Source organism: Gracilinanus agilis, chromosome 3 (genome assembly GCF_016433145.1).
Source record: "Gracilinanus agilis isolate LMUSP501 chromosome 3, AgileGrace, whole genome shotgun sequence".
Taxonomy (NCBI): Eukaryota; Metazoa; Chordata; class Mammalia; order Didelphimorphia; family Didelphidae; genus Gracilinanus; species Gracilinanus agilis.
The window spans coordinates 94,720,090-94,744,012 of record NC_058132.1 but is presented as its reverse complement, the minus strand read 5'-3'; the positions used below and the strand labels follow the sequence as shown (position 1 = coordinate 94,744,012).

The 23,923-nt window shown below is 39.6% G+C and overlaps 2 protein-coding genes across 12 annotated transcripts in view; one reads left to right on the top strand and one right to left on the bottom strand.

The window, feature by feature from the left end:
- PAAF1 (proteasomal ATPase associated factor 1) overlaps positions 1-18,205 on the bottom strand; it is a 54,704-nt gene extending 36,499 nt beyond the window's left edge. For all 3 annotated transcript variants that reach the window (XM_044668120.1, XR_006505787.1, XR_006505788.1), the window contains exons 1-4: positions 18,106-18,205; positions 11,974-12,014; positions 10,131-10,234; positions 5,009-5,098 (exon numbers count right to left, since the gene is read on the bottom strand). In XM_044668120.1, coding sequence (XP_044524055.1) covers positions 5,009-5,098; positions 10,131-10,234; positions 11,974-12,014; positions 18,106-18,152 — 282 coding nt within the window. In that variant the 5' untranslated portion in view covers positions 18,153-18,205. The remainder of the gene's footprint in view (positions 1-5,008; positions 5,099-10,130; positions 10,235-11,973; positions 12,015-18,105) is intronic.
- LOC123240499 (cytochrome c oxidase assembly factor 4 homolog, mitochondrial) lies at positions 18,176-22,720 on the top strand. 9 transcript variants are annotated; one of them, XM_044668125.1, is made up of 3 exons: positions 18,607-18,691; positions 19,406-19,604; positions 22,046-22,720. In XM_044668125.1, the coding sequence occupies exon 3, from the start codon at positions 22,124-22,126 to the stop codon at positions 22,388-22,390; it is 267 nt and encodes an 88-aa protein (XP_044524060.1). In that variant the 5' UTR covers positions 18,607-18,691; positions 19,406-19,604; positions 22,046-22,123; the 3' UTR covers positions 22,391-22,720. The 9 variants fall into 9 exon arrangements, with proteins under 9 accessions (XP_044524058.1, XP_044524056.1, XP_044524059.1 ...); XM_044668127.1 differs by lacking the exon at positions 18,607-18,691 and adding an exon at positions 18,700-19,002; XM_044668123.1 differs by lacking the exons at positions 18,607-18,691; positions 19,406-19,604 and adding an exon at positions 18,176-18,250.
- The last annotated feature ends 1,203 nt before the right edge of the window (positions 22,721-23,923 follow it).

Below are 23,923 nucleotides of genomic sequence, written 5' to 3'. Positions count from 1 at the left end.
ATGTCCTTCAATTGGGGAATGGCTGAACAAACTGTGGTATATGCGGGTGATGGAATACTATTGTGCTAAAAGGAATAATAAACTGGAGAAGTTCCAGGCGAACTGGAGAGACCTCCGGGAACTGATGCAGAGCGAAAGGAGCAGAGCCAGAAGAACTCTATACACAGAGACTGACATTCTGTGGTAAAATCGAATGTAATGGACCTCTGTACCAGCAGCAATACAATGACCCAGGACAATTCTGAGGGATTTATGGTAAAGATGCTACCCACATTCAGAGGAAGGACTGCAGGAGAGGAAACATATAAGAAAAACAACTGCTTGAATGCAAGGGTCAGGGTGGACGTGATTGAGGGTGTGGACTCGAAACTACCACACCAATGCAACTACCAACAATTTGGAAACTGGTCTTGATCAAGGACACATGACAAAACTAGTGGAAATGCGCATCGGCCATGGGTAGGGGGGGCGCGGGGGTGGGTTGAAGGGGAAAGGAGGAGCATGAATCATGTAACCATGTTAAAAATGAATATTAATAAATGTTAAAAAAAATTAAAAAACCAAAAAAAAAAAAATGAAGCTTACTACACACATCTGAGACTGGCTAACTGATAAAGGAATCATTTCAGAAAGCAATGTGTAGACCCTGGGCAATTCACTTAACCCCCATTGCCTAGCCCTTACTGCTCTTCTGCCTTAGAACCAACACCCAGTATTGATGCTAAGGCAGAAGGTAAGAGTTTAAAAAAAAAAAAAAGAAAGAAAACAATGTGTAGAGTCTAATTAGCACCCAATTAATGCAACACTGTGTGAAATTACAACTCTAACCTGATAGTTTTAAATACACTGTTGAGTCTGAAAAATGGGTAACATAAAAATAAACACTATCATCATTTTTAAGGATTGTTTAGTCAACGTAAAATAATTGTCTCAATAGGAAGGTAAAAAGGGCCCAGAATCTACAAGGAGCAAACATGATTTCCTTGTCAAGTGAGGAGAGAGATATAGGAACAACAATTACAAAGATTTGAGTTCCAGTTTGATCCAAGATGTCACAGCAGGAGTATTATAAATTCCTTCTCACCCCAACAAAAACCAACCGACCAACAAACCCAGAAACAAAAAAAAATTTAATTTAAAAGATACAATATGAACTCAGGATCACAAAAAAGTCAAGTACCAACACAACTCAAAAGTGCTAAGAATAACTAAATTAACTTAAGTACTAGGAGCACTGGGAATGGAACCAGAAACCAAGCTATCCCAGGAGGCATGTACAAATGGATAAATGACACATTCAAAGAAATTAGGAAAATTGAGACTTTGGTTTAAAATGGCAACTTGAAAGGTCATAGGGGAGCCTAGCTATCCTACATAAAAAGAATGGTGCCAGTTCAGAAAATCCAAAATCCAAAGAGAAACAACAAGTTCCTTCATCCAGATTCAGACTAAAAACAAAACAAAACAAAACAAAACAAAACAAAAAACACGAAGAAGCACTGGTAAAGTGGTCCCATTAGAGAAGCCAGCATATATGTAGGTAAACCAATTAGAAGCCTGTCAGCATTCGCTGATTGGTGATATTCCAGGGGTACGTGAAACCTGCCTCATGGAAGCCCGAAGTGCTCTGACAGAGAAGCCTTAGGGGCATGGAAACCCAGAGTTTTAACTACAGACTTGAAGCTGATTGTTCAGACTGGGAAGGGACAGAGCTCTGATGTAGAATATATCTGATTAGCATGAAGACTTCAGTGCTCTAACCTGGGATGATATACAGTAGCTTGAAATCCACAATGACTGAGTATAGAAATACCAGCAGAGGCAGAAGCTAGCAACCACAGTCTAAGAAACTAAGAGACCAAACAAGAACTACCCTGTTCAAGACTGAAGGAAGATATCTCAGTTTTAGCACAAAGATAAGATCAGGAAAAGTTGGAGATATGAGTTAATAGAATAAGAACCTGAAAGCTGTCAAGAAATACTATTAGGCCCAGCTTGGGGGTCAGTGGAGAACACTGGTACTACTGCCACCTTCATCATGAACAGCAGCCAAAAACCTGGTTGGTGGACCAGAGTGGTGTGATCAGCATGTGTAGGGTCTTTTTCATCAGCTAATGTATTTACCTTAACCACAAGAAATAGAGGGAGGAGAGGTCAGCTAGGTGGCTCAATGGATTGAGAGCGAGGCCTAGAGACAGGAGATCCTGGGTTCAAATCTGGCCTCAGACCTTCCTAGCTGGGTGACCCTGGTTGCCCATTGCCCAACCTTTACCTCTCTTCTACCTTGGAACCAATACACAGTATTGATTCAAAGACAGAAGATAAGGGTTTGGAAAAAAAAAAAAAGAAGAAAGAAATGGAGGGAGGGACTCTTTAACATCAAGAATATGATCCAAGAGTGAAGCAAGAAACAAAAGCTTGTTAAAGAGAGAGAGCAGGATGTTGCCCTAATCTTAAAGATCCGTAAGTTGTTCCTTGAAGAGATTCAGCTTGGTGAGGAATTACTAACTCAAGGTCAATATGAAAATGGTGTTGGCTACTTGACAAGTGCCAATGCTATTGCTGGGCAGTCACAACACTTGTTCCAAGTTCTATAGCAAACACTCCAACCACCAATGTTCCAGAAGCCTCAGACAAAGCTACCAAAAATTAGCCAGGAAATTGTGAGAGTACAGAGCTTGGGGCAGCTGGGTAGCTCAGTGGAGTGAGAGCCAGGCCTAGAGACGGGAGGTCCTAGGTTCAAATCCGGCCTCAGACACTTCCCAGCTGTGTGACCCTGGGCAAGTCACTTGACCCCCATTGCCCACCCTTACCAATCTTCCACCTATGAGACAATACAATACAGTCCAAGGGTTTAAAAAAAAAAAAAAAAAAAAGAGAGTACAGAGCTTGGTCAAAGGTGACGTAGAATGAGAAATGTGTCAATATAATAATATCTTAATCAAAACAATTTAAATAAGGGGCAGTTAGTATTTTGTATGATGATCAACTGGGAAAGGCTTAGCTATTCTTAGCAATACAATAATCTAGGACAATTCTGAAGGACTTATGACAAAGAATGCTATCAACCTCCAAAGAAAGAAATGATGGAATCCTATGCATATCAAACATAAGATTTTTCACTTTAGTTTATTTATGGTTTTATTTTGGGGTTTTGGTTTTAAATGAGTATTCTCTTGCAACAATGACCAATATGGAAGTATGTTTTGCCTAGTAATACATATATGATCCAGATCAAATTGCTTATTATTTCCAAGGGGTAGAAGAGAGAGAAAAAATGCTTTGGATCTTATATTTTTTAGAAAACATATGATGAAAATTATTATTACATGTCGTTGTAAAAATAAAATATCTTTGAAATAAGTTTTTAAAAGGGAGGGGGTGCACTAGATCATTCAGTGGATAGGGTCAGGCCTGGAGATTGTATTCAAATATGACTTAAGATACTTCCTAGCTATGTGACTGTGGGCAAGTCACTTAACTACAAATGCCTAGTCTTTATCCTTCTTCTGCCTTAGAATTGATACTGAGAATTTATTCTAAGATAGAAAATAGGGGTTATTAAAAAACAACTTTTTTTAGGGTTTAAAAATGTTTATTATTTAAAAAAAGATAACCTAAAGTAGTGCTTATTGACCTACATGAACAAATGCAGAGTGAAATAAGCAGAACCAGGAGAACACAGTAACAGCAATATTGCAGAATGATCAACTGTAAAAGACTTAGCTGTTATCAGTAATACAGTGATTCCAGGACAATTCTGAGGGACGTATGACAAAGAATGCTATCCACCTCCAGGTAAAGAACTCTTGGAGTAGGAATACAGATCAAAGCATATGATTTTTCACTTTAGTTTATTTGGGCTTTTACTTGGGGGGGGTTGGTTTTAAATTAGTATTGTCTTACAAAAATTAACAATATAGAAATATACTTTGCATGGTGATAGATGAATAATTCAGATCAAATTGCTTCTCATCTCTGGAAGGGGGGAGAGAGAAAAGGAGACAATCTGGATCATATAACTTCAGAAAACTCATGTGGAAAATTGTTATTACATATAATTGGGTCAAATAAAATATCTTTTTAAAAAGCTAGTGCTTATCAATTAAAAATTAAATTTGCCAGAGTTATAAGCTAAAAAACATGCTAATGATACAAGTTAAATTTTAGTTCTCTGACTTATTATCTAAAGCCCATCACTGATTTTCAAATTATCTTCCTAAAATTGTACAAAGACTAGGCTGTAAGTTAACCATTAGAAGTTGCCTGTGGAAGTGGAAAAGAACACTCATTAGAGACTTAAAAGACTCAGGTGAGACTCTTACTAGCTGTGGGAATCTGGAGGGGTCCCTTAACTTTTTTTCCTTTTTCTTTTTTATATATTTTTCTCAGTTACACATATAAACAATTTTTGATAATTGTTTTTTGACATTTTAAAATTCAGTTTTTCTCCCTTCAAATAGTTTAACATATATTATACTCATACTTTTACATAATACATATTTCCATATTGCTCATGTCATGATAGAAAACACCTATCACACATATAATAGAAATCTCATGAAGGCAACATAATAAAAGATGGCATGTTTTGATCTGCACTCAGCCTCAAACCATTCCTTCTTTGTAGATAACATTTTCCTCATGAGTCTTTTGTGGTTATCTTGGAGACTTGCTTTGCTGAAGGAATTGAAGGAGGAGTTGAAGTCTGTTACGTCCACTTCCTTAGAGACTTCCCAGAGAAATCTAGGGATATCCAGAGCAGGGACTGCATGATGATCTTATGAAAGGTATATAAAGAGCTGCTCTAGAGGAGCCTGAACTCTTGGACAGTGCATTTGGATTGTGGAGGGAAGCAACTGACTAGGTTAGGATGTCTTGAGTGGTCAATTAATAAATTATTTTAAAATTAAGAAATACTCCCTTCTTGAGAATTTCAATCATTACAAGTTAAAATGAAAACTTCCAAAACCTTCATATTTTTCTTTTCATTCAGTCAAATACTTACACTCTTTCCATGAATTCTGGAAAAGGTGGTATATGGTGCCAAGAATTTGGTAGAAGTATTCTCCTTTGGACATGAAATGTGAATGCTTTTCTAAAGGGAAGAGGGAAAAAAGAGTTCAATAAGTAAAGTGATTCTAACACAATTTATGTTCCATTAACAAAGTATTTGGATTTCTATCTAGAAAAATTCTCTTTAAAAATCTCGATATTTCCTCTTTGCCCATAAGTACAAGCATGTGCATACATGTGCACCTGCGCTCTTATACTTGTACATAGACGCATGCATGCAAAACCCATACCATGGCTTATCACATTTTTTATAGTCCTGAGGTGCCAGGTCAATTTGTCATGATCAAGATTGCTACCCAAATACTGCTATGCTGATGTATCAACAAATAAGGAGTATTAACAAGAATAATCTTATTAATCTTCAGGGGTAACTTTAATATTTTCCCCTCAAAAAATAGAAGAACCAACTTAAAAAAAACCCATATGTTATAAAGTGTTTACCATGTATTAGAGATTGAAAGATTACAGTATATAGAGAAACTACACTCAAGTAGCTTACATTTGGTTGAAGACATAAAAATAAGATGCTGGAAGGCCCTTCTGGGTAAAGATCTGGCTTTACTGTGACAGAAAAATCAGAGGGCCAGAGGTCTGTAGGTTTCCTCCCAGTTCAAAACCTGAGACCCCCATCTCGCAAAACACACACACACTTTTATAGTTTTCTGACTGTCTTCAACCTTCCTACCCCACTTCATCTCCCCACTACAAAAGGTGTCCAAGAGGTCTCTGAAACCAATTCCAGACCTCTGAGGCCTCCTCAGGAGCCCTGAGGCCTCTTCTAGACCTTTTAAGACCTCTGGGTAAGCTTCAAATTCCTGTATGAGCTAGCTTGCTTAGAGTACACTGTCAAATGGATTGACACATTATGATTAACATAGTAACTTATTTATGATTAATATAACCCACACTTAAAATTACTCTAATAATACACACACTTTAGATTATAACTCAGGTATCATCCTAGGGCTTAATCTGATTACATACGCAGACTTTTGCCTGGGACTAAATTCTTACTATAAATCATACTCCAAGCATTGATTAAGCTATTAATGATTGATTTTCTGCTTATTAGAGGTGACAAGAGGAAATGTGGGGTAGAGGAGAGGACACATAACTAAAAACTATGCCAAAATGTGGTCTGACACAGTGGGAAGTGTTAGGTTTGGAGTCAAAGTTTCTAAGGTTCAAATCTTGGGTCTGTTATTTAAAACTTCAGTGTATCCATGAGTAAGTCCTTTTACCTCTATATTTTCATCTGCAAAATGGACAAGTTGGATATAGCACCTCTGAGGTCCCAACTAAATCTAAATTCCATAAATACAAAAGACAGGTCCAAACAAAATGTATTAGAAATCTGAAGATTCATATTCAGTTGGAGGGAAGATTTTATAGAGAAGGTGGCCCTTGAGCTAGACCTTGGAAGAAGGAAGGAGTTTCAACAGGTACAGATTTGCTGTGGTAAGGTTGATGATGAGAGTTTCTTTCAGTTTTGGGAGTGAGTCTGAGCAAAGGCAACAAACCCTCCCATCTAAAAGACTTCTTTATTTGCTCTTGTGCTCCAGGCCTTTCCTAACCCAACCCCTCTTCTCCAATTGTCCCACTTCTCTTCAAACCTGATCCTTTCCCCTCAGTTTTTGTTTGTTTTTTTTTTAAACCCTTGTACTTCGTGTATTGTCTCATAGGTGGAAGATTGGTAAGGGTGGGCAATGGGGGTCAAGTGACTTGCCCAGGGTCACACAGCTGGGAAGTGGCTGAGGCCGGGTTTGAACCTAGGACCTCCTATCTCTAGGCCTGACTCTCACTCCACTGAGCTACCCAGCTGCCCTCTCCTCAGTTTTATCCTTTCCTACTCAGGGGCTATAAAACTTAAAGCCCCACAGAGGCTTCAGATCATTATCCTTAATTCCCATTTCCCTCTACTTACAAAGGCCCAAAGCAATATGATTAATACCATAAAATGCAGGGGCCTGTGATCTAAAAGGAACTACAAGTAAGGCTGAAATTATTAACTCTGGCAAAACACAAAAATAGAAATTCTAACATAACTGACCAACTTCATTAGATTACTATAAATGTTTTTTTTTATATCAAAGAGATTGCATCAGATAAGTACTTGAACAGCTGAAGGAAATTTTGCAGCATTGTAATATTTCCAATGAAGATTTTCCAAAACTTGAAAAGCCCAGCATCTACCCAAAAATGCTACTAGATGAAAGTTGTAGCATGCCCATCTTCTTTTCAACATTGTACAGCAAAATGATATTAAAGATCACAGGATTTAGCATTAGAAGGATCCTTATACTTATCTAGAAGTGATAAAGGCCTGAACCATGGTAGTATTTATAGGAAAAGAGATAAGAAGAAAGACATAAGAAATGTTTTGGAGGTACAATTGTCAAGCTTTGTCATCTGACTAGAAAAGGAGGTGTAGTTAGGGAGAGAGAGGATGAGGTGAGGATAACTCAGGGTTGGAAATCTGGGAACCTAGAAGAATGAATGGTAGAAAGGGAAGTCTGGAGAAGAGATAGTTTCAGGATGGGAAAGACAATGAGTTGCATTTTCAGAGAAATGAATTTAAGGTGCCTACAATGCATCTGAAGCTGCCTAACAGAAAGTTAGCAAAATGTGTAATGGATCTCAGAAGGGATGGGGACTGAGATGGATCTGGGAGGTATCTGTGAAAAAGAACTGAAAATGTAGAGAAGCAGCGACACATAGTGGATAGATAACTGGTCTTTAAGTCTGAAAGACCTGGGTTCAAGTTCTGACTATCCTTGCTACATGGTCCTGAGCAAGTAATTTTTCTTCTCTGTGCCTTAGGTATACATTTGAGCCTGAAAGTGACAGAGAAGGTACCAATCTGGTTCAGCAGATACTGCATGAACTTCCAGGGGGAGAAAAGAGGGGACGAAGAAGAGGGAGAGGGAAGGAGGAAGACAGAGACAGACAGAGAGAGCATGAGAGAAAGAAAGAGAAAGAGTGAGAACATGAGAGAAAGAGCAAGAGAAAGAGAACAGAAGAAAGGAAGAAAAAAACAGAAAAGGAAAGAGTACTGGGGAATATTCATGGTTAGAGAATAAAACACAGGTAATGATCTAGCAAAGAGACTAAAAAGAAATGTGTGAGAAGGGAATTCCCCTCCCTTTGTTTTGATGTAATCAGTCAGCATTTACCATTGAGCTGTGCAGGGATAGACAGGCCCTCAGAGAAAGGAAGTTGAAACCAATGAGACAGGAAACTGATTCCACAGGCACTGCCCCCTTGGCAGTGCCAGGCAAATTAAGGAACTATAATTGGTTCCTGAGATATGATGCGGGAGAGCTACTAGGTAAAGAAAACTGCTTATGAAGGTGAGACCAAGGCTCTGCACACACTCTCTTGTGCTCTTCTGGCTGGAGATTGGGAGGACCCCTGTCGGTGGTGAGCTTCATCCCTTCAGAATGGCACATAGGGTGATAGGCTAGGCAACTCTCTACCTCTTTCCTGCATTTCCCTCTCTTTACTATCGCTATAGCCTCATAATTTAATTTTTTTTTTAAAACCCTTGTACTTCGGTGTATTGTCTCATAGGTGGAAGATTGGTAAGGGTGGGCAATGGGGGTCAAGTGACTTGCCCAGGGTCACACAGCTGGGAAGTGGCTGAGGCCGGGTTTGAACCTAGGACCTCCCGTCTCTAGGCCTGACTCTCACTCCACTGAGCTACCCAGCTGCCCCCATAATTTAATTTTAATCATTACAAATGGTAGGAAAATAACATGAAGAAAAGTAGTGTCACAAAAGCTAGAAGGAATGTTTAAAAAGGAGAAATTGGTCTTTATTGAAAGCCAGAAGACAAGAAGTATGAGAACTGAAAAAAACCTTAGAAATTAAGAAAATAATTTAGCAATTAAGAAGTCCTTGGTAATCAATCAATAAACATTAAGAAACTATGTATGCCAGGAATTGTGAATGTATTAGAGATACAAATGCAAAACCAAAACAGTCCTTGTCCTTCAAGAACTTATATTCTGTCAGGGAAAACAACATATATCATTTCATATAGGTTCTATAAGCCAGAATACAAGGGGATGAGAAGGTGAGAAAAGAGTGATGAGAGCCAATGAGGAGGAAAGGGAGTGTAGATGGATTTTTCAATGAATTTAGTTATAAAAAGGAGAGCTATGGAACAACAGTTTCCTAACTGATCTATTCTTACTAGCTAGGTATCAGTTACACATGACAGAGCTAGGAAGTGGGAAGGTCCTGACACACTTGTCCATTCATCTTCCTCTTCTCTTCTACCACCATTATCCTTATCTACATGTACTGAGCACCCATCTCTCCTTCCAAGAGATTTCAGGTAAAATAAGGACACAAGACTCAGGATGCAGCAAAGTACAAGGACCCTCTGCCAAAATGCAAGGACAGTGGACCTTCCCACAAAATGGATTCAAGCAGACACACAGTATACTACAGCCTAATGGAGCCTTGCCAATCTTTTGTCTATTTTAGTCTTGCTCATGTTCAAAGAATCAAAGGATCAAAAAGATCAGAATATCAACCCTGAAAAGGATTTTAGAATCATCTTAATTTTACAGATGAAGAAACTGAGGTTTACACAGATAAAAGGACTTATCACAGAACAGAAATTGAATCCTAGTTTCCTGTATCCAAAACCACTCAAAACCCACCAACAACAGGATGAATGGCTTTACATGAGGGCTTCTCCAGTACCCAGCCTAGTCACCCACCAGCTGCAAACACTAATAATGAAAGAAAACTATGTCTCAAAGGAAGAAAGTTTTTAATTTCTCCACTTCACACTCATTATTATCCTAAATGAGATCAAATTATTCTAGCAAAACATAAAAAGGATATGTGATTATAGGAGGGAAAAGGGAAAAAAATCAAATTCAAATAAAACATAACTTGTGGAAATTATCTGGTTATGGTACAGACATAACAAATGCAATAACCTGAAACAGAATAGTGTAGAAATAAGGAATGGAAATTAAAGGCATATATATATATATGTATGTATGTATGTATATATACTAGAAGGTATAAAAGCCTACCTTAGTAATTTCATTTACAACAAATCCTTCTGAAGCTGTGACCTCTGGGATCCCACTGGGGCCAATTCCCTGGCAAATGAGTTTGCCATATAAAGTTGATTTCCCTACAACACAAAATAAATAAAAGGTTTCTTGAAAGATCAAAAATTTTAGAATGTTTGACCCTAAAAGTCCAATCCTGATACCTGTAAAGACAGGAAAGATTTGATCTACAAGATAAACAGGTTAAGGGAGAACCAGAAGCAAAACTACACACAGAGGGTGCTAGCCCAACCACCTAGTGTGCCAGGTTATGAGCCTGGGAGTTGGCCAACTTTGGGATCCTGGGACTCTGCCTAAGCCAAGAGCATAAGACCCCACATCCATCTCTTGAAGTTCTAAGACCTGGCGCCAGCCTGAAGTGAGGCCCCTTAGTCCATAGCACTTGGCTCTTTTAAGCCTGCTATGAAACTCTTAGCTCCAGGGTAAAAGAATTCACAATGCTGTAAGTTCACAATCCATCAGCATAGGAAACAGAATCAGTGGTTTTCAGAACTCTCTGTCCACAAGCCAAAAACAAACAAACAAAAAAAAGGCTGGGAAAATAAGCAAACAGAAGAAAAAAAACACCTAATCACAGAAAATTTTTATGGAGACAAAGAGCAAGGCACAGATTCAGTAGGGAACAGTGAGAGCAAAGCAACCACATGCAAAACTTTCCAAGAAAAATGGGAATTGGTCTCAGAATCTGAAAGAGTTAAAAAAGGAATTTAAAAAATCAAATAGAGAGGTGGGAGAAAAGTGGAAGGAAGAAATGAAAGTAATACAAAAAGAAAGAGTTTAAAAAGCAAAACTGGTCAAGTGGAAAAAGAGACACAAAAATCCAATGAAGAAAACAATTTCCTAAAAAACAGATTGACCTACTAGAAAAAAAGGTAAAAAAAAAAAATCCAACGAAGAATTTCATGAAAAGTAGAATAGATCAAATGGAAAAGGAGGATCAAAGAGTCACGGAAGAAAATCAGTCTTTAAAAATTAGAACTGGGCAAATAAAAGCTAATGATTTCATGAGATATCAAGAAACAAAATCAAATCAGAAAAATGAAAAATTGAAGAAAACATGAAATATCTCATTGAAAAAACGAATGGCCTCAAAAATAGATATTTTTTTTGGCGAGACAATCTAAGAATCATTGGACTACTTAAAAGTCATGAAAAAAAAAAAGAAATTCAAATGAAACTATCCAAAAGGCAGTTGGCAATTTGACACAGGAGCTTCAGAGTATGACAAGCAATTCAAATTTGGAGATATCTGATTTGGAGCCTCTCAAAGAGGCTATAGTTGAAGTTATAGGACTATCTAAAACATATCTGTTTTGTTGATAGAGAGGTAGGGGCCAATGGATAAAGAAGGAAGCATAGATTAACAGAAATGACTGTAACAAGTTTCTTTTTGCTTTAACTGTTTCTCTTTGTTACAAAGAAAAATTTTAAATTTTATTTTGGTGGTTAGAAAAGTTACTAGGATATAAGTGGTGTTAAAAAAATCAACAAAACATTGTTAAAAAAGAAAAATAAAGCATGTGAGCTAATGAAAAAGCACAAGTAACATCTCCAGGTATCATCAAGTGACTCTGAAATGGAAAGACAGTCTTGAGATATCCTAACATGTCTACTGAGAGAGTTTGAATAACATCAATACAACAAAGGCAGTGAAGGAGAGTTGGGAAGCCTCTGAGGCATTCAATAAAAACAATGAGGAATTCATAAGGGGATCTGGGGAGAGCTGAGTGGTTGTATTTGGGGACTAGGAAATCTTGCTATTTGAGGGAAGGATGATGCTGAAAAGATTCAAAGACATTACCTGGGGGATGACAGCTCAGCCAAGCTTCCCCTTCATTCTTCCTGTTAAGAGGCAGAAGATTAATTAGCTTAGTATTAGGAAGGGTGCAGTATGAGAGTGAACAGGTAAAAGGATCATAGAATCTCAGAGTAAACCATCTCTGACTTCCTCCCAGATATCTTAGCCTCAGATATCTCAAAAGCAAGTTGTACATGTCATATATTATACTCTAATTTATACTTATTTTGATAAATCTTATCTCCAGTAAGCTTCCTGACAATAGAGATAATACCTCATTTCACACAGAGAACTGAAATGTACCTTCCTAATAACATTTACTTATAGGTCTTAAAGACTAAACAAATCTAATCCCTTCAAATATTTAAAGAGAACTATTATTACCTAATTCTAATCAAAGCTAAATAGAGAGGTTCTAAAGTTCAACATTATCCCTGACTCCTAACTCTCCCTTACCACACATAATGCAATTTGCCAAGTTTTGTGGTTTCTAGTTCTATAACATTTCTCATTTATCCCCATCTCACTGCTGGCATACTCAACTCTAGTTCAGGCGCTCATTATCTCTTAACTGAATTACTGCAATTGCTTTCTATTTGTTCTCATGTCTCCCCAACTCCAATCACTGGTCTACACACCATGCAAATTAATAAATCCCTACCTTTCCAGCCTTATTATACCCTTCCATATTCAAGAATCCATCCAAACTGACTTGTTCCTCACATAGAACACTCCACATCCTTAATCTTCACATGTGCACTGGCTTGTCCCCATGTCTAGAATGCACTCACCTCCATCTCTTTAATCAACCAACATTTATGAAATGCTCACTTATGTGCCTGGTGCTGAAGATACATAAAGAGGCACTATCTCTAAGGAGACCTTTCCTGGTCCCTAAAGCTGCAAGGTTACTTTGTATATACATGTATGTGAGGAGACCCACTGCTGGATGGTGGAAGGCTGTCAAACTCAAACAGAAATGGGGTCATTAAACCACATGTATGGATCTTTGCAGGCTGAATAACTCTGAGACTCATACATTAATGTTATCTATATTTTATTGTATTTTTATTTATTTTGTTAAATATCTCCCAATAACATTTTAATCTGGTTCTGGCAGCACTTGGGAGGGTGTATGTGCTTGACACCTCTGGCATAGTAGCTAAAGAGCTGGCCTCAGAGGCAGGAAGGCCTGGATTTAAGTGTCACCTCCAGCACAATTTGTGACTTAGGGCAAATCACATAACCTCTCAGTAATCTGCACAGATCTCTAAGATTAGAAATGGCAGAGGGGCAGCTGGGTAGCTCAGTGGATTGAGAGCCAGGCCTAGAGACAGGAGGTCCTAGATTCAAATCTGGCCTCAGGCACTTCCCAGCTGTGTGACCCTGGGCAAGTCACTTGACCCCCATTGCCTACCCTTACCACTCTTCTACCTAGGAGCCAATACACAGAAATTAAGGGTTAAAAAAAAAATGGCAGAGAAGGTGCTAACCTGTACTGGAGTCTCCTCCCCATAAGTTCTCCCTGCCAATTCTTTCAGAGGTCTAGTCCCTAACCTTATGTATAAATATAAGCAGGCCATCTCTGTCTCAGGGATGTCTTTGTACTCCTAGCCCTTAGAATGTAACAGGCACTTAATAAAAACTAGTTGACTGTTAATAAATACTAACTAGGTTCTTCTAGCCAGTCCTTGAACTGCACGGTCTCTAAGTCTCTAGATATCCAGATTGCCTTCCTCTGTACACATTATACAGTTTATCAAAGTTGCTTCTAAAATATAGTACCTAAAACTAAACACAATACTTAGGCATAATGACCTGAGCATAGGACAGCAAGACTGTCACCTCCCTCCATCAAACTAGATACTGCTGCTGCTTTTTTTTTTTTTTTTAATCTTTACCTTCCATCTTAGAATCAATACTGTGTATTGGTTCTAAGGCAGAAAAACGGTACAGACTAGGAAATGGGGGTTAAGTAACTTGCCCAGGGTCACACAGCTAGGAAGTGTCTGAGGCCACATTTGAACCCAGGAACTCCCATCTCTAGGCCTGGCTCTCAAATCCACTAAGCCACCCAAGTGCCCACTAGACACTGATTCTTATTCACAAGGCCTAAGATTATTATGTTAGCATATCTGGCTGCCATTACTAAATCAAATTGAATGTATACACAAAACTCCTAGGTCTTTTATTTTCTTTTTTAAACCCTTACTACAAACCTATAGCCACACCTATATTTGAAAATTTTCAAATTTGGTCTGCCGAAGCTTGCATTTAGTATTTAGAAGTCAGGATAAAATGGATCAGATTTTTGTTTAGTTGTTTCAGTCATGTTCAACTCTTCATGACCCTATTTGGGGTTTCTTTGGCAAAGATACTGGAGTGATTTGCCATTTCCTTCTACAGCTCATTTTGCAAATTGAAGAACTGAAGCAAATATGGTTAAATGACTTGCCCAGGTTACACAGCTAATATCTGAGGCTAGATTTAAACTCAGATTTTCCTGACTGCAGGCCTAGCGCCCTATCACATTGATACCTAGCTTCCCAGTTGACCTTATTCCCATTTAAAATTTCATCTTGACAGTAAAGAAAAATAATAAATGTTGAAGGGAATGTGGAAAACTGGGACACTAATACACTGCTGGTGGAGTTGTGAATTGATCCAACCATCTTGGAAGGCAATTTGAAATTATGCCCAAAGGGCTTTTTAAAAATGCATACCCTTTGATCCAACAATACCACTATTAGGTTTGTACCCCAAAGAAATAAGGAAAAATGTTTGTACAAAAATATTCATAGCCATGCTCTTTGTGGTGGCAAAAAATTGGAAAAATGCGGGCAGTGTCCCTCAATTGGGGAATGGCCGAACAAATTGTGGTATATGATGGTGATGGAATCCTATTGAGGTATAAGGAATGATGAACTGCTCGATTTCTACAAGAACTAAAAAGACCTTCATGAACTGATGCAGAGCAAAATGAGCAGAACCAGGAGAATGTTGTACACAGAAACTGAAATATTATGAGACGATCATGTGTAATCGACTTTGCTACTAATAGCAATGCAATGAATGATCCAGGACAATCCTGAGGGACTTATGAAAAAGAACTGTTGGGGAAGAAAGGCAGAATGGAAACATTTGATTTATCACTTGTTTATATGGGTATAGGATGTGGGGTTTTGATTTTTAGAAGATTACTATATTACAAAAATGAATAATATGGAAATAAGTATTGAGTGATAACACATGTATAACCAGTAGAATTGTCTGTTGGCTCTGGAAGGGAGAGAAAGATCATGAATCATGTAACCATGGAAAAATACTTAAATTAAAAAAATAAATAAAAATTTCATCTCATTAGATTCAGGCTAGTATCCTCATGGATTCTAACTCTGCAGTCCAACATATTAGCTAACCTTCCCAGCTTCCTGTCATCAGATATTCATTCTAGATTTTCCTTCATTCAAATCTTGATAAAAATTCTGAAAAATACAGTGTCAGGGCTGTAATTACTCAGAGGGTAGAGGCATTCAGCCAGTTCTAAATACATCTAAATACCCTACCTACATGTTGTTCGTAAAGATAAACTCTTATTTTTTTAAAGTTATCACAATAGAGTAGAAAAACTGTTAGAGAGAGAACAGGGTTCAAATATTGCTTTTGCTACTTTCTAGCTATGACTGGGCAAGTCATTTCCTTGAGCTTTGGTTTCTTGATATATCAAATGAGGAAAATACCTATAACACCTACTTCATAAGACTGTTGTGAGGAATCATAATTAAAATACTTTTTAAACTTGTAAAGCACTGTAGAGAATAACTATAGTATAGTGCACAAAGTTGGCTTCAATTAGACCTGGGTTAAATTCCTGCCTTTGACACATACTAGAAGTATAATCTTAGTCAAGTTACTTACCTCTCAGTACTCTAGGGAAGCAGTTTTCAAAGTGCAGTCCAGAGCCTTCCCTTTCAACAGGTCCATAAGGTCAAAACGATTTCCATAACAATACTAATACATTTAATTTCTAATATGCAGAATATAGATGTATTTATAGCTAGAGACCCACTATCTATATTTATATACATATAAAGGTAGTGTTACAGTATAATTTTAACAAAAGGGCAAAATGAAGCAGAATTCTGAGTAAGAAAACATTTATTAGCAGGGATATATTACCTGTCAACAAATGAGTCAGTGGCTCACTTCCATTCATGCCAAAAACCCTGAGTAGAAAGCCAGTTACAGAAGTGACAAGCAAGGTATGTGATTGGATGTAAGTTTGGCAATGAAGTTAGCAACAGTCCCACCTTATTAGTCTCCTGACAGAAGAAGGGCTCATAGTTGGAGTCCAGGAGATAGTAGCCCAGACTCTTGACAAAAAACCAGATATCCTTGAAGGATAGCTTGGTAGCTAAAGATATCAGGCCCAACTCCCTCTTTTTCTCACACACTTTCCAAAGCCAGCTAAAGAATTCCTTCGGGCAAGAAAAGATCATTGATTAGCAGGAGAACTGGAGTTCTAAATTTAACTCATTACAAACAAACTGCATTCAGAACTACATTTTTTTAAAAAAGAACCATGACTTAAGCAGTTCCAAGAAAAAAGCAGTATAAAACAAAATTAATTATTTGTAAATAGAATCAATAAGAAAACCATACAGGATGAATTTTAATCTCAGAATATGTATAAAAACTCACATAAACAAACGCTCTTTGGGGGTCCTCAATAATTAGAGACCCCAGAACTTGAGATCCTTTGTTCTAGGCAATCAGTAAGTCAATAAGATTTTATCAATGCTTACTATGTGACAGACAACTCTTCTAAGAATATTAATTTACAGAGAACATGATGACCAACACTGATGGTGATAGTTTCCTCATCTGAATTTTCAATACCAATTAAATCATACTTCTAGTCCTTATCTGACTAAAGTCAAATACTATTATATCATCAACTTTGTATTATCCTTAACATTAACATTTTTCCAAGTTGTCTCTCATTAACAGAATTGGAAGTTCTTTAAGGAAAAGGGTGGTTCAGCTTTGTCTTTGTAGCCTCAGCACCTAGCTGTAGTATTAAGAGTAGGTATTAAGTAAATGTTGGCTGATTAACTGAATTAATCAAAATTTTATTGTGTCTTGTGAATGAATTCACATAAGGGTTTACAGAAGCACTTTCAAATTGAGTCTCAAGAGAGAGATAAAAGGCCCAGGGTCTTACAGCTAATAAAGTGCAGAGAAAGTTACACAGAGTATGGATGAGTTCTACTGAATTTTCCCCCCTTCTTTCTTTTTTGGTATATGTTACAAAGGTCGGCTTGGTGGGGAGAAAAGGAATGGGTATATATCTGGAAATGAAGGGTGATGTAAAAGATATTTAAAAAATCAAATCCTTGATAATACAAAACAATATAATAAACTGCAGGGCTATAATTCAAATCTCGGTCCTGACTCCAAAGTCACTGTACCATTACAGCCTCTCAACCTGACCCTGTCAAAACACTTCTGCTGAAATTCAACAACAGTGTGTTCGGGTACAGGTAGGTAGCTCAGTGGATTTAGAGAAGAGCTGGGTTCAAACCTGATCTCAGAGGCTTCCTAGCTGTGTGATCCTGGGCAAGTCACTTAATAATGATCTAGATTCTAGACCTTACTGCTTTTCTGCCTTGGAACCTATACTTAGTAATGATTCCAAGACGGAAAGTAAGGGTCAAAAAAAGGATCAACAAAAAAACTGTGTTGGCAACTTTCTCTTAATCTACTAGTTTAGTGAGTAAAGCTGTCAGGGTCGAATGTGAGCTTAGCCTAGCACCACCTGGTCTAAGTCAACCCCAGCAGGGGGATAGGCACCGCCCTCGAAAACCAGGGTGGATCTGGCCTCGCAAGGTCTGGTGAGGTCGGCCCTGAGGGAGTGCTGTCTTCCCAGAATCTGGCCCAGACCACAGGCCGCAGTGGGAGCTCCGTAAAAAACTGCTGGGACAGAAGAGAACTACAAGTGTGGGCTTATTCGACCCCGCCCCAATATTCCCTTCTCCGGGTCCGGCCCGACCCCTTACTCTCTGAGCCTTCCAGGCAAATCAGGGTAGGGCCAGTCCCTCGGCAAGGCGGAGCCTGTCAGGGAAGGAAAATCACCTGAGAGCTTGAACCCAGTCACTCTGAATCCTCATAGGCACCGCCATCTTGTCCCCGCCCCTTTCCGTTTCCTTCCTTTCTTAGCCGGAAGTGAAGTCTTGTTGAGCCGGATGCGGAAATTCAGGAGTTGGATCGGGGCGAACTAGTAGGTAGAGAGGAGGGGGAAAAAAAAAAAAAAGGGAAGAGAAAGAAGAGAAGGGGGAGGGGAAAGAAAAAGGAAAAGAAAGGGAAGGAAGGGAGAAAGAGAGGAAGGGAAAGTGGTGGAAGGGAAATGGTGGAGAGGGGCGGGGCAAGACCCAGAAATCAGCCAATGGTAGCACGACCTAGGCACGAGGTCTCTGCGCGTGCTCAATTGGATTCTCCGGGAATCGGGACTAGGTAGGCGGGAGGGGGGACGGGTGCTGGGATAAAGGGGAAGGCGTGGCCGCGCACGGAGAACGTACGCGCGCTGCGGTTCTCGTCCGTCCTCGTACCGTGGGTGAGCGCCTGCGCGCCGCGCTGTTCGACTGCGGTGGGGAGGGGACTGTGAGAGAGGCGTGATGTAGAACTCGGAGTGGGGTGACAGGGTAGAGGACGAGGGTTGGTGGTGAGTGCGGAATCCCGTTCTCCTTGGGGCTCTCCACCCTTCTAAGCTCATCTCGCCCAGGAAACTTCCCCAGATCATCCCCGCCCTCTTCCGCCAGCCCCGACGGCCAGTGCTTCGTGAGCCTTCGAATCTTCAACACCATCCTCTCTCCCAATTATCCCCGTGGGAAATAGATTCAGAGAGGGAAAGGGTCGTGTTTGCATTCCTAGCTGATAGTAGGTCCCTGGCGCTTAATAAGCGCCTGATAAACGCTTGGCCATCTTGATAAAACTCGAGGTTAGAGCTGAACCTCATTTTATAGAGCAGGCAAGGTAAGACTGACGGTGAGTAACTTTTTCAGGGTCCCAAGATCTAGCAGGGACTAGAACTCAGGGATCTTGGCTCCCAACCTAGGATTTTTCCTGCCACCCCTTCGAGCCTGGAGGCAGCTAGGAGGTACAGTGAATAGACAGAGCATGGGGCCTGGGGTCAGGATGGTCTCCAGAGTTCAAATCCAACTGACAAGCTCAGTGACCCTACGAAAATTACTTCACTTGTTTCCTCAATTTCCTGGTCTGTAAAACAGGGATAGGAATAGCACCCCCTTCCACGATTGTTTTGAGAATCAAAAGTGATAGTGTTTATAAAATGCCAGGTTCGGAGTAGGTACTATGTATAAGCCAACTCTTATAATAATTATTATTAATCACTAGTCATCTGTTTTTTTAAAAAAAGTGTCCCTGGCAGAAACAGAGAAGCCTACCCAAAGGTCATCTGAGGACAGAGGGAACAGAACCAGGAGCAATATGTGGAACTTAAAGGGAGGCAGATTTTCTCTCTCTAGTCCTAAAATCGGAGCCACCCTACAGTGGAACAGGCTGCCCTGGATTCCCAGGCAACGGGAAGTGTTCCAGCAGAAAATGAATGACTGTCTGTGAGTGAGATTGTGGGGGAAATTCTTGCCTTAGGAAATAGGTTGCACTGGATGCCTAATGGAGCTAGAATGTGAGAGCTAGATGAAACTTATTTAGTCCAATCACCTCTCTTTGCCGAAGGGGAGGCAGGCCCAGGGCAGGGACTTGCCTGAGGTCACTCAACTCAACTTAGTAAAAATGTTTATTAAGCACATATTATGGGCAAAAGAAATAGTGCCAGGTGCTAGGAGAACAAAAATGAATACTGTCTCAAGGAATTAATAACCTTGGGGTAGGGTAGAGGAGAATGATATAGCTTATATAGGGCAGGGATACAAGGTACAATGTGAGATCTAGACAAAGCACCCTAGGAAAAATTTGAGATGGAACAATTTATTTTCAGCTAGGGGATTGAGGAAGGTTTTTTGAAGAAAATGGCACCTTTGTAGGAAGGGAAGGAATCTGAATAAGGAAAGAAAGGGAAAGGGAAGGCACATTTATTATGTCCCTACAGTATTCTAGGTACAGTGCTAAACATTTTACACATATCTCACTTCAGCTTCAGCACATCATTGGGAGGTAAGTATTATCAACCAAATTTTACAGTTTAAGAAACTAAAGCAGACAAATGTCAGGCCAGATTTGAACTCAGTCTTCCTGATTTTAGGCCCCAGCACTTCTCCACTGTACCACCCAGCTGCCTCATAATAGCAGTTATGATAGTAAGAGTTGAGACACTATATTCCACGCAAAAGGGATTATCAGAGTGCAAAGGCAGGAGAGAACAGGTTTCAGATCAGTCATACAACAAACATTAATTAAAGGCTTACTATGGGGCAGCCACTGTGCTAGGCCTTGCTATACAAAGAAGGGCAAAACAACTTGCTTTAGTTTAACTGGAACATTGAGTGTACAAAGGGGAGGAACATCCAGTAATGCTGGAAAGATAGGTTAGAGCCAGATTGTAGAGGGTTTTCAGTGCCAGGCAAAGGAGTTTGTATATTGCTCTTGAGGAAATTAGGTCAATGAAAGGTTTTTGACCAGCAAATGGACATGGTCAGACTTGTGCCTTAAGAAGTTCCTTTTCGAAGCCACATGAAAGATGACTTGGAAAGAAGAGACTAGAAGCCAGGAGACCATTTAGTAAACTATTATGATGAAAGATGGTGAGAGCCTAAATTAGGAGAGTGGCTCTACTATTGGACAGAAATAGCCAAATGCAAGAGTTGATATTGAGGTATGTGCTACAGGATATAGCAGCTGTTAGGAGGTGAGGGAGGATGAAATCAAAGATGATACTCTGCATTTGAATCTGAGCAGGAAAATGGTTTGGTATCAAAAGATAAAGAGAAGTTGAGAGGATAAGTTTAAGAAGGAAAATGAGTTCCATTTTGGATATGTCATTTGACATGTTGGTAGGAAAACTAGTAAATACCCAGCAGGGAAGTTATCATACAGAGAAGTTGTAATTGAGGGAATAGATTAGGGCTTGATATATCAATTTAATAGTTATCTACATAGAAAAAATAATTAAACTCATAGGAACGGAGATCACCAACAGGAAGAAAAAAGGGCCTATAATGGAACCTTGGTGGCTACCCATCCTTAGGGGGCAAGAGGAGGACCATGAAGGCATCTCTTCAGGGAAAGAGACTAAGGAGTGATTAGATAGGAGCAAAGAGGAGAAGATAGAAGTATCTTAAAAGTCAGGAGAGAAGAGGATCTAGGCCAATGTCATGGACAGTTTAGTGAAACCTTTGTACCTCCATATACCCATTAATGCATGAAACAAAATAAAATGACAAAAGTACTGAAATCAAGTAATCATTTTTTAAAACCCAGTTCCCAGGTTAAGAACCCCAGATCTAGGAAAAAGGGTACAGTTTTGAATGCTGCAGTGAACAAAGGCAGAGGGAGGAGCTGGGACACAATCCCCAGCCTCCTTAGGCTCAGTCCAAGTATGAAAAGCAGCATAGGATGAAGACTAGGTTTGGATTCAGGAAATCTGGGTTCTTGACTTAGCTCTATCACTTAATATATTTGCAACTTTAAACAAATTACTTTTCTAAACCTCAAGTTCTTCCCTTATAAAATGAGGATTAGAATCCTTTTCCCTAACCATTTTATAACACTGTTTTGAGATAACATCTTTGGAAGACTGCAAATTTGAGGTTTTTTTTCAATGTGAGTTATTGTTATTTCCAGTTGGAGAATACTCTAGACAGTAAGTAAAAAAGTCAAGTTACATTAGGTAACTAAGTACCCAATGGAATGGTACAGCTCATACCAGAGATCAGCACAGTGGAAAGAGCCCGGGATTGTTAGTCAGGAGACCTGGCTCAGCTACTTATACTCTGTGATGGTGGGCCTATTTCTCTCTGTGAGCCTCACTTTCCCTCTCTCAAATGGAATTGGGCTAGGGTCTCATCCGTTTCTAACATTCTGTATCCTGAATCCTAAGGTCCTTTCTGGCTTGAACAGTCTACAGCATTACCTTCTGCCTCCTCCTCCCTTCGTCATCCAAGGTTCACTCAACAAGATGTCATCTGCTGCCCCTCATGGTCACAACCGGTCAAGTCCTCAGCCAGCTGCAGGTGAAGAGGGCGAGGACCCCGTGGAACAGATGATCTCACGCACAGGTTGCATAACCTTTCACCATGCTGTGATGGAGTGTGTGGCTGAGCACCATGACTGGAGGAAGTGCCAGACCCAAGTCAAGGCCTTCAGGGATTGTGTGAACCAGTACCAGAAGAACAGGCTGGAAGAGCTGCTGAGGGGGCAGAAGCCTGTCCCCACTGATGGCTAAGACACCCAGAGAAACTAGCCTGAGGAAGGTTTAACACCCACCTAACTCAGGATGACTAGGAAGAGCTGGGGAAAGGAACCTCTGAACATATGGAGCATGTTCCTGGAGGGTAGACAACTCAGAACAGCCAATTCAATGCAAATTAAGCAGATCCTGGGTTTCAGTCCAGTGCTTAATCCCTGGGGAGGGGGGGGGGCGGGTGGAGAGAGGAGGAATATGCTGACAATATCCTCTTGCTTTTAAAGGCTCCCCACCCACACAATGTTCCCATACCTAAGACTATGTTGATTGTTTGGAAATTTAAATAAGTAAATCCCTAGCCTAAAGTCACAGCTTCTTTATTGTTCTTTTCAAACTTGAAAAGTGGAAAATGGGAGAACTATAGGTTTTCCATCTTTCATTCTAATTAACTTCACAATCATTTTGTACCCACTATATACAAAGTACAGTTGGATGCTAAAGAGCTAAAACAGGTAGTTAAATCAGGTCTCTTGCCCTCATATAGATCATGCACAAATAAGGAAAATCCACCACATTCCAAGAAAATTGCATCAGAGAACATAAAGTACTATCTGTTATGCTTAGAAGAAAAAATTGTTACCCACAAGAAAATGGAGAACAGGGAAAGCTTCCTGGTAAAAGGAGCATTAGAATGAGTTTTAAATAATAGATATGATATTCAACACTAGAAAAGGGTTAGGAAGGGTATCCAGGATTTAGAGCTAGAAAGGCCCTTAGATATGATGCAATCCAACTTTTAATTTTATCCAAAAAAAAAAAGTAGTCTGAGAATTTGTCAGGTTAAGGTGTCCCACTGATGGGTTTTGATTATGGAAACTTCGATCTCCAAACAATGCCTCCATTTCCTCTTCTCTCACTTTAAATCATGTCAGCTGGCTTCAGGCTCCATCATTAATTGAAACTATTTCTAAAGTTACCAATGATCTCTTAAATGCCCAATCTTTTTTGTTTTTTTTTTTAAACCCTTAACTTCAGTGTATTGGCTCCTTGGTGGAAGAGAGGAAAGAGTGGGCAATGGGGGTCAAGTGACTTGCCCAGGGTCACACAGCTGGGAAGTATCTGAGGCCGGTTTTGAACCTAAGACCTCCTGTCTCTAGGCCTGACTCTCAATCCACTGAGCTACACAGCTGCCCCCTTAAATGCCCAATCTAATGGTTTTCTTTTAATCTTCATCCTTCCTGACTATCTGCAACCTTTGGCCCACTTCAGAGTCTTCCTGGCACTGTTCTCTCCTCCCACCTATCTGCTATCACTCAGTCTCCTTTGCTGGTTTACATAGCAGTGATAGGGATATGATTTCACTAATGTAGTGTTAGGGTTTGGAATCGTGACCCAAGAATGGAGATTCAGAGACAATGCAAGTTTACAGAAGACATCTTTATTACTAGCCCACGCTAGGCTAGGTCAGCTCTGGAGCCATGCTTGGGGGGAGGATTACAGCAGTTATATAGATCCTGCTGCTAAATTAGATAACCAGGTATCTCTGGTTCGGTTGGGGGGCTGCAGCTCATT

Coding starts and splice junctions, on each gene's coding strand:
- LOC123240499 (XM_044668123.1), top strand. CDS start 22,124: ATGTCATCTGCTGCCCCTCATGGTCACAACCGGTCAAGTCCTCAGCCA.